Genomic DNA, 10,044 nt, shown 5'->3' on the forward strand with positions numbered 1-10,044 from the left:
GGGCCCGGGGGCAGCGCCCAGGGCTGGCATACCGCACGAGCGGGACAGCGGCCGCCAGCCAAGCCCATCCCTGCAGGCTGCTCCTTCGGCGGGAAGGTCTATGCCTTGGACGAGACGTGGCACCCCGACTTGGGGGAGCCCTTCGGGGTGATGCGCTGCGTGCTGTGCGCCTGCGAGGCGGTGAGTGGAGCCCACGGTCGCGGGCCGGGCTGTTGAGCACAGGGCAGCGCCGGGGTCCTGGGATCTGCCGGGGAGAAGGATACTTGGGATATTTTTGCGGTGGAGGTAGGGGGAATAGCCCCTTTTCAAGTGTCAGGTGCTGACAATTATTGATCGCCCACCGTGGGGCCAACTGCCTTTCGTCGTCTCTCACTTAACTCCCGCTACAACCTTGCTAAGAGACAGAGCAGGAACAAGTAACCCGCGTTTCCAGACAGGGATCCCAAGGAGCAGAGAGGTTAAGAAACGTGTCTAGGGCCTTGCAGCTTTTAAGTGCCAGAGCTGTCTGATGCCAGCTGAAGATCTTACCCTGGTCCTTAGACGCTGCCTCCTTAACCCCCCGACCCCGCAGTCTGACCCGTTTGCCATCTTGCACGCACTTGATTTTCCCTTGTGCTCTGCGATCAGCCTCAGTGGGGTCGCCGTGGGAGGGGCCCTGGCAGGGTCAGCTGCAAGAACATCAAACCAGAGTGCCCAGCCCTGGCCTGTGGGCAGCCGCTCCAGCTGCCCGGACACTGCTGCCAGACCTGCCCCCCGGGTAAGGCCCGCTCCGAGGCGAGGCACGGCGAGGCGAGGGGAGGGGAGGGCAGGGTGGCAGGGCAGCACCAACAGGTCCTGGGCCACTTGTTTGGGGAGGAGGCTGGCCCTCCACGTGGTCAGCTGAAGCCAGTGCCTCTTACCCCCCCCACCTCCCCCCTCCCCCCCGGCACAGAGAGCAGCAATCCGGAGCAGCAGACGCCAGGCCTGTCCTTCGAGTATCCGAGGGACCCGGAGCACCGCAGTTATAGCAACCGCGGGGAGCCAGGGGCTGAGGATCGGGCCCGCGCTGACGGCCACACGGGTAGGCGGGGACGCGGGTCGGATCTTCGTCGGGGCGGGCCGTCCGCAGCGAGTTGATGGAGTTCAGGTCATCTTCCTCTCCTTGCAGACTTCGTGGCGCTGCTGACAGGGCCGAGGTCGCAGGCTGTGGCACGTGCCCGCGTCTCGCTGCTTCGCTCCAGCCTACGCTTCTCCATCTCCTACCAGCGGTGAGAAAAGGGAAGGAGGGAGGAGCAGCCAGCCGGAGGCTGGGGAAGAGAAACGGGAAGAGGGAGCTTGTTGCTTCCAGCCAGGGTTCTGGATCCAATTTCACCAGACTTTCTCATTCACAGACTGGACCGTCCCAGTAGGGTCCGATTCTCAGACTCCACGGGTAGTGTCCTGTTTGAACACCCTGCAGCCCCTGCCCAAGATGGCCTGGTGAGATGATGCCGTTTATGAGTGCTTATTAAGTAAGGGGACTGTACAGAGAGCATGCTCTGTGTTGCCTGTTTTGGTCTTCAAATCAGAGCAGTGAGAGGATGGCTCTGTCATTATGATGCCCATTTTACAGATGAGGAAACTGAGACTCAGGAGCAGAATCTGATTTGTTCAAGGTCACACAGCTAATAGGTGGTAAAGCTAGGATTTGAACCCAAACATTTGGCTTGGAGATTGTTTCTCTTCCATATTCCCTTCTCATCAGTTCTGGCTCTCTTAGCTGGATTGTCCTTCGTGCTATCTGATTGTGGACTTTCTTTTTTCTCTGCTCCAGGTCTGTGGGGTATGGCGGGCGGTGCCTCGATTATCTCTGCGCTTTCTTAGGGCAGAACAGCTGCATGTGGCATTAGTGACACCCACACACCCTTCAGGGGAGGTCTGGGGTCCTCTCATCCGGCACCGGGCCCTGGCTGCAGGTAAAGGGGGCCAGCAGCTCCCTTTCCCCAGGCATGAAGATCTGAGCTTTCTCTTTCCTGGGAGTGGAGTGGGCCCAGGAGAGGATTTTCTGATGGATTTTCTCATGGTTTTCCTTTTCCCAGAGACATTCAGTGCCATTCTGACTCTGGAAGGCTCACAGCAGCAGGGTATAGGGGGTATTGCCTTGCTCACCCTTAGTGACACAGAAGACTCTCTGCATTTTTTACTACTCTTCCGGGGGCTGCTGGAACCCAGGAATGGGGGTAAGTAGTTGGGGGGAAGCCTGTGAGAGGGTAGGGAGGGTGCCTGTTTCTCAAATGCCCACATATGTGGCCATTCCAGCACCAGCCCAAGTTCCTGTGAGGCTCCAGATTCTCCACCACGGGCAGCTACTTCGAGAGCTCCAGGCCAATGTCTCAGCCCAGGTGAGGGAGGGTCTGGTTCTTGCTACCACCTGCTCTGGCCTCTTGCTGTTGCCCACCACACTCTGTTCTGTCATCAGGAGCCAGGATTTGCTGAGGTGCTGCCCAACTTGACAGTCCAGGAGATGGACTGGCTGGCACTGGGGGAGTTGCAGATTGCCCTGGAAAGGGCAGGTGGGCCAGAGCTGCGCATTAGTGGACACATGGCTGCCAGGCAGAGCTGTGATGGTGAGGCAGGAAGGGGCCTGGCCTGGCACCTTGGGTACATACAACTGAGGCACAGGCTTGTGCCAGGGAAGAGGCCAAAGTGGGAATGGGAGGGAGGAAGAGAGATCCTGGGGGCTAAGGGTGCTGGGTGATCCTGTCACCACGTGTCTTGCCCCCTGCAGTCCTGCAAAGTGTCCTTTGTGGGGCTGATGCCCTGATTCCAGTCCAGACGGGTGCAGCTGGTTCTGCCAGCCTCACACTGCTAGGAAATGGCTCCCTGATTTACCAGGTAAGAGTCAAGCCTGTGGGAGGTGGGAAAGGCTGCAGCTCAGGGCCTTGCTGTACAGTGATTCAAGCCTCACACCTTGGCTGCCACTCCAATTTGCCCTTCTCTAACTTGCTGTCCAGATACAAGTTGTAGGTACGAGCAGTGAGGTGGTAGCTATGACACTGGAGACCAAGCCTCAGCGAAGGGACCAGCGCACTGTCCTGTGCCACATGGCTGGACTCCAGACAGGAGGACACACGGTGAGAACTCTAGGATCCATGTGCCAGAACTGCCAATGTGTGCACTGTGGGAAGTGAGGGGGGTTGAACAGGGAAATAAAGTATCATTCACAGGCTCGTTCATTGATTCCTTTATTCATATGACACTCTTAGTGAACCTCAGGCTAGGGACAGTGGAAGGTATTAAGAAAAATAGTGCAATAGGCCATATAAGAAATATCAGAGTGCCCAGCACCAGTGGCTCACACCTATCTATAATCCTTGCTACCCAGGAGGCTGAGATCTGAGGATCATGGTTTGAAGCTAGCCCAGGCAGAAAAGTCTCTGTGAGACTCTTATCTCCAATTAACCATTCAAAACCAGAAGTGGCACTGTGTCTCAAGTGGTAGAGCACCAGACTTGAGCACAAAGAGGCTCAGGGACAGTGCCCAGGCCCCAAGTTCAAGCCCTACAACCGACAAAAAAAAAAAAAAAGTAATGTCAGATGACTGCTACCACCTGGGCCTTTGTATGCACCAGGTATTGCATTGGTTGCTTTAGGTACATCTTTTTTTTCTTCATAGTATACATTTTGTAGATAGGGAATTGAAGGCTCAGAGAGGATAAGTATCTCTCTAAGGTTGTCATGTGTCAAGGAAGTAGCAGAAGAGGTCCTGCCAAGCCTAGTGTTAGTGTTGTGGAGAAGGGTGTGTGTGGTGGTGATGGTGTGTGTGTGTGTGGGGTGAGATGTGAACCCTGGAAAAGCCTTAACATCTGGGCTTGTGTGAAATCTGAGGTGGCTCATCCTTTGCTGTCCCCCAGGCTGTGGGTGTCTGCTCAGGGATAGGTGCCCGCGGGGTGCATATGTTGCTGCAGAATGAGCTGTTCCTGAATGTGGGCACCAAGGACTTCCCAGAAGGAGAGCTGCGGGGACATGTGTCTGCCCTACCCTATAGTGGGCACAGTGCCCGCCATGATAGTGAGTGCCCCACAGCCTGCCTGCCCTTCAGTGTCCTCTGACCTGTAACTCATGCATGGGAGGGATGGTACCAGAGGGTCAGTCCTGCTGTCTTCTTCCTAGTTCTGGTTGGGGAAGATGGGTAGATAGAGTGGTCCTGCTAGCTAACTCAACCTGGTTGCATGGTTCAAGGCCGAAAGCCTCCCTCTGTCTCCACCCTGGGCCTATGGACAGTGCCTCTGTCTCAGTCTCTGTTGGGGATGACGGGGGTGGGAGGGGTGAGGGGGGGTGGGAAGCTGTTGAGTTTTAGGGCTGCTCAAGACCATTGTCTCATCTTTCTTTTTCTATGGACCCAGCATTGCCCGTGCCCCTGGCTGGAGCCCTTGTGCTGCCTCGTGTGCAGAGCCAGGCAGCGGGGCACGCCTGGCTGTCCCTGGATACACACTGCCACTTACACTACGAAGTGCTGCTGGCTGGCCTTGGAGGCTCAGAACAGGGCACTGTCACTGCTCACCTCCTTGGGCCTCCTGGGACGCCATCACCCCGGCGGCTGTTGAAAGGATTCTATGGCTCAGAGGTAAGGATGTGATGGTAGCAGGCACTTGGAAAATCTCTCCTTTTTTTAGGGGGGAGGAGTTGCTTGGGGGCTTGAACTCAGGGCCTCATGCTTGCTTGGCTTTTTTTTTTTTTTTTTTTTTGGTCGGTCGTGGGGCTTGAACTCTTGGCCTGGGCGCTGTCCCTCAGCTCTTCAGCTCAAGGCGAGCGCTCTACCACTTGAGCTACAGCGCCACTTCCGGTTTTCTGGTGGTTATTGGAGATAGGAGTCTCACGGTCTCTCCTGCCCGGGCTGGCTTTGAACCGCGATCCTCAGATCTCAGCCTCCTGAGTAGCTAGGATTACAGGCATGAGCCACCAGCGCCCGGCGCTTGGCTTTTTTTTTTTTCACTCAAAGCTTGGATTCTCCCACTTGAGCCACACATGTGCTTTCAGCTTTTTGCTGGTTAGTTGAGATAAGGGTGTCACAGATTTTTCTGTCTGGTTGGGCTTTGAACTCTGATGACCTGATGACCATCACCTGAATAGCTAGGCTGGCAGGCGTGAGCCACCAGCACTCTGCGTTTACGCTGGAAGGGTTGTGTGGGCCTGTGGTTGGGGAAGCAGAAGGCGGGCAGCATGGTGGTGTCACAGAGCCAGCGTGGGCTTGGGGTTCAGATAGGCGTGGGTATGAACATGAGTCAGGCTTTTATTATGCATTCTCAGCTTTGCATCCTCTGTGGATACTGTATAAGATGCTGAGTCCCTAGAGAGGTAGGAGGGGTGGACCCCTGAAGCAGCGCAGACTCTCATGGACTTAGAGGCAGAGAGGTCTGGCTTCTAAGCTCCACACCAAAGAGCTGCCAGAGGGACTGCTATCCTGCAGACCTTATTTGGGTCTCAGTTTCTTTATCTGCAAATTGGGGACAATAGGCTTCACCCTGAAGTGTCTTGTTTTCATCCTTTGTCTTGCTTCTCCTCAGGCCCAGGGTGTGGTGAAGGATCTGGAGCCGGAGCTGCTGCGGCACCTGGCTCAGGGCACCGCTTCCTTGCTGATCACTACCAAGGGTAGCCCCCGCGGGGAGCTCAGAGGGCAGGTAGGTGGGCCGTGGGCAGTGGGGATGGTGCCCTCATCCGCAGAATCTCCAACTCTGGCGGGTGGCGAGGAAGAAGCCATCCAGGTGCTTAAGGAGGCTGGCAGCTCACCACCCAGGCCCGGAGGCTGGGATGAGCGTGGTGGCTGATAACCTGGGCTGGGGCACTCAGGAGGGTGGCGGCGGCTTCTGCGGGCTGGTGGAGACCGAAGCCTCAGCCTCTCCTCCCAGGTGCACATCGCCAACCAATGCGAGGTGGGTGGCCTGCGTCTGGCGGCGGTCGGGGCCGAGGGGGCGCGGGCGCGGGTGCCCGGGGCTCCGGATGCAGTGGCAGTCGTGCTACCAGCATTGCCCGCCGGCCCAGCTCCTGAGGCTCCAGCACCACCCAAACCTGGAGGCCTTGGGCGGCCCCGAGACCCCAATATGTGCTTCTTCGAGGGGCAGCAGCGCCCCCATGGGGCTCGCTGGGCGCCCAACTATGACCCGCTCTGCTCACTCTGCACCTGCCAGGTAGGAGACCTGGGAAGGGCGGGTACCCGTGGGTCCTGGGTCTGGGGCGCCAGGCTGGCACCCTGTCAAAGCCCTCACCCCACTCTACAGAGACGAACGGTGATATGTGACCCAGTGGTGTGCCCCCCGCCCAGCTGCGCGCACCCGGTGCAGGCGCAGAACCAGTGCTGCCCCACGTGTCCTCGTGAGTTCCCGTGGGAGGGCGGGGCAAGGGGCACGGGGGCCGGGCTCGAGGGGCACAGGGTCGGCATCGACCTCGCTATTTCTTTGGCTCCACAGAGAAACAAGATGGCAGAGATCTGCCAGGGTTGCCAAGGAGCCGGGACCCTGGAGAGGGTGAGTTGGAAGAGTGCCTCCAGGAGTGGGAGGAAGCCAGGAGGAGGACAAGAGTGTGGTGGGGAGGCTGAGCTGCCCGGGTCTGCATTACCCTTGGCAGGCCTCATTAGTGTTGCTGGCCCATGAGTGGGCCCTGGGCTTAGGCTAGGGTGGGGCTGGCCTGAGGTTCAAGCCTTAGTTGTGGGCCTGGCAGAGGAGCTGGGTACTAATGGCAACTGGGCGCTGTCCCCCACCAGGCTGCTATTTTGATGGTGACCGGAGCTGGCGGGCTGCAGGTACCCGGTGGCACCCCGTGGTACCCCCCTTTGGCCTAATTAAGTGTGCTGTCTGCACCTGCAAGGTATGGCTGGCCAATTTTCTCTGGTGCCATCACCCAGCGGGGTCTGCAGAGATGGGGAGGGGGCTGCCTGGAGAGCAAAGCCCATTCTACCTGAGAAGGGCTCAAGGTTGGAACCAAAAGAGAGAGAAAGAGAGAGAGAGAGAAGAGAGAGACAGAGAGACAGAGAGAGAAAGTCCCTCAGGATTTGTGAGCCCACTTTCCTATAGGAGTGGGGAGAGGACTTGATGTGGTGGTAAATTGTTGCTCTGCCATCTGACTGGCTCCATGTGACCCTGAACACTTTCTGAACCTCTCTGAGCCCCCCTTTCCTCCTGTGAGCAAACAGGGTGCATCTCTCTACCTTGCAGGGCACAATGAGGGTTAACTTCAGTTACATAAGGGAAGCCCAGGCCTCAGAGTTAAAAGTCACAAATATATTTCACCTGAGGCGGAGGGAAGTTGAAGGAGGAAGTAGGAGGCTTACCATGTCCTCTCTCCTTTCTGACACCCTCACTTGACTCCCCACAGGGGGGCACTGGAGAGGTGCACTGTGAGAAGGTGCAATGCCCCCGGCTGGCCTGTGCCCATCCTGTCCGTGCCAACCCCACTGACTGCTGCAAGCAGTGTCCAGGTAAGAGGTACTCACCCTTGGAGTTGGGGCAGGTATTGCCCTGGGTGAAGGCATACAAGATGAGGAGGAGAGAGAGTCTTCTCAACAATTCAGCATGTACTGAGTATTGCACTGGGCATAGCCTGGAGCCAGCACTCTAAATACAGTGGAAAGAATGCATATGTATAGTGGGGTGAAATAGGTGTAGTTCCTGTCCCACCCACCCATCTTTCCATGCATCCTTCTATCCATCTATCTACTCACCCATCCCTTCATTCACCATTCACCCATTTATTTATATTTCTACTCATCTGTCTACACATCCTCCCATCCATGGCATCTACTCATCCATCCATCCATCACTTATCCATTCACTCATTTATCTATTTACCCATCTGTCCATACACATATTTCCATCCATGCATCTACTCATCCATCCATCCATCCACATATCCATCACTACCCACCAATGCATCCATGTATCCTCTATCCACCCAACATCCATCCATCCACCATCCATTCCCACATCACCTACACATGCTTCTGTACATCCATTCATTATCCATTCATCTGTCCATCATCTGTCTGTCCATCTAACTGCCCACACATCCATCTATCATCTATTCGTCCACCCATTTACAATCCATCCACACATTATTCCATCTATCTATCATCCATCATCCATCCTGCCAGATCATCCATTTATCCATCCGTCAAGGTTTCTGCTTATCCACTCATCATCTATTCATCCATCTACCCATCCATCCCTATCTATCCATCATCATCCACTAGTTTGTCATTCACTAAGTATTAGAAACTGCTAGATTCTGGGGATTCAAAGAGAAATCAAAGCCAATGGACTCTCTAAGGCTGACTCCTGTCACTTCCTTCCCAGCAGTAGGGTCAGTGGCCCACCCCCAGCTGGGGGACCCCATGCAGGCTGATGGGCCCCGGGGCTGCCGTTTTGCTGGACAGTGGTTCCCAGAGAGCCAGAGCTGGCATCCATCAGTGCCCCCCTTTGGGGAGATGAGCTGTATCACCTGTAGATGTGGGGTAAGTAAGTGAGGGACTGTCTGAGATAAGTAAGGGGGCCTGTCATCAGGGTGGTGAGATCTTTCCAGGGAAAGACCTTTCCAGACAGGTGGGTGAAACTTCTCTGAAGAGGCTAAGGGCCACCTTGCCCAGGTGTCCCTGAGAACTCTTACCATCTGCTCTATTCTGCACCAGGCAGGGGTGCCCCACTGTGAGCGCAATGACTGTTCACTACCACTGTCCTGTGGCTCAGGGAAGGAGGGTCGATGCTGTTCCCACTGCACACCACGACGGCGTAAGTGAGGGAGGCCAGGGGCAGCAGCCGTGGGCTGGCTGTGGGATGCCTGGAGGGAGGGAGCCCCTTCCCTCTAGGAATCGTGCAGTCTGCCTCATAGTGCTTTTCTAGTCCACTCTGGCAGGGTTTTCACTTAATTTCAATTCTTTACAAATGAGATGCCTGAAGCTCAGAACATTTAAGAATCCAGATGGAGGTTACGTATCTGGTGGAACTCACCTTGTTTGGAAAAGTCGGGCCTTTCTGGAGCTAGAGTGGAGAGGCTTGGCTTGTATCTCCCTCCATGACACTCTGTCTCTACTCCTACAACTATCCCTCCCTTCTGTCTCCAGCAGGACTTGAGACCAGGATGATTCCACAGCTAGAGAAAGAAGCGGAAGGCTCCTAGGGAGCAGCCAGAAGGCCTCACGACCAAGAGGAAGGGCCTGAGCTGGGGGAAGGGGTGGCTTTGAGGACCCTGCATCCTCCAGTGGGAAAGCTCTGTGCCTTTGGCTCCTCTATTCTGCCTCTTCTCCCTTCCCCACTACCTCTGGGAAGCAGAACTTCACAAGGGGAAGGGGTGGTCCAGCCACAGCAAGGCCAGATCCGCTCCAACTCTGCCCTGCTACCCTCTGGCCTCTGCCCTGGAAGCCCAAATCCTTTCATTTTGTACATAGTATCACTGGCTTATTGTGATTTTTAATTTATCCTCACTCAGCGCCAAGGGTCCCCTGATACCATTCCTGCTGCCCCTGAGCTGAGCAGAGTCATTATTGGAAAATTTTGTATTTATTAAAACTTTTTTTTTGGTCTCTGGGCTCAAGGTGGGCTCTTATAAAAAAAAAGCACACACACAATTATTTTATTTACTTATATTGTGCTGGTACTGAGATTTGTACCCAGGGCCTCACACTCTTGTTCAGCTTTTTTTTTTCTCACAGCTAGCACTCTACCATTTGAGCCATGCTTCCAGCATGTGTGTGGCAAAGAAGTTAAATGATCTCCGGTGGAGAAGGGTCTGAGAGTAGGAGGTGACAGGAAAAAGTTCTGGTTCAGGAGTTTCCTCGTTCACCCGTGGGGAGCTGGAGGACTCTTGGGAAGGTTGCAGGATGGCACAATCGCTGGCTGGCATCAATGCCTGTGTTCCACAGAGAGAATTGGGATTCTCCTTCAGACAAACTGGAGCTCCTGGGGCCCTGACGACTCAAAGCAGGATTTAGACTCAAGTTTAGTCAAACAGGGCTGGTGTTTCTGCTGACTCCATATTTTGAACTTGCTCCAAAAAGGGAAATGAAAGTGTCTCCAGCCTTTACTGTCCTTGTCTAAA

General features: G+C 55.3%; 1 protein-coding gene across 4 annotated transcripts; it reads left to right on the top strand.

Moving 5' to 3' along the window:
• The first annotated feature begins 1 nt into the window (after position 1).
• Chrd (chordin) lies at positions 2-9,535 on the top strand. 4 transcript variants are annotated; one of them, XM_013033038.1, is made up of 22 exons: positions 2-180; positions 628-757; positions 932-1,060; positions 1,148-1,247; positions 1,371-1,458; positions 1,793-1,934; positions 2,058-2,202; positions 2,284-2,360; positions 2,438-2,585; positions 2,747-2,853; positions 2,973-3,092; positions 3,873-4,029; positions 4,365-4,585; positions 5,526-5,639; positions 5,868-6,146; positions 6,237-6,330; positions 6,426-6,482; positions 6,719-6,822; positions 7,330-7,432; positions 8,310-8,464; positions 8,639-8,738; positions 9,071-9,535. In XM_013033038.1, exons 7-22 carry the CDS (start codon positions 2,193-2,195, stop codon positions 9,124-9,126), a joined length of 1,902 nt encoding a protein of 633 aa, XP_012888492.1. In that variant the 5' UTR covers positions 2-180; positions 628-757; positions 932-1,060; positions 1,148-1,247; positions 1,371-1,458; positions 1,793-1,934; positions 2,058-2,192; the 3' UTR covers positions 9,127-9,535. The 4 variants fall into 4 exon arrangements, with proteins under 4 accessions (XP_012888492.1, XP_012888494.1, XP_012888495.1 ...); XM_013033040.1 differs by having other exon boundaries at positions 73-180; positions 9,074-9,535; XM_013033041.1 differs by having other exon boundaries at positions 73-180; positions 2,058-2,198; positions 2,307-2,360.
• The last annotated feature ends 509 nt before the right edge of the window (positions 9,536-10,044 follow it).

This window comes from Dipodomys ordii, unplaced genomic scaffold (assembly GCF_000151885.1).
Source record: "Dipodomys ordii isolate 6190 unplaced genomic scaffold, Dord_2.0 Scaffold162, whole genome shotgun sequence".
NCBI classification, from domain to species: domain Eukaryota; kingdom Metazoa; phylum Chordata; class Mammalia; order Rodentia; family Heteromyidae; genus Dipodomys; species Dipodomys ordii.

Bases quoted from the DNA above. Each gene is read 5' to 3' on its own strand.
- Chrd (XM_013033038.1), top strand. The intron at 2,361-2,437 runs GTGAGGGAGGGT...TTCTGTCATCAG, and splicing joins AGGCCAATGTCTCAGCCCAG to GAGCCAGGATTTGCTGAGGT. The intron at 6,331-6,425 runs GTGAGTTCCCGT...TTGGCTCCACAG, and splicing joins GTGCTGCCCCACGTGTCCTC to AGAAACAAGATGGCAGAGAT.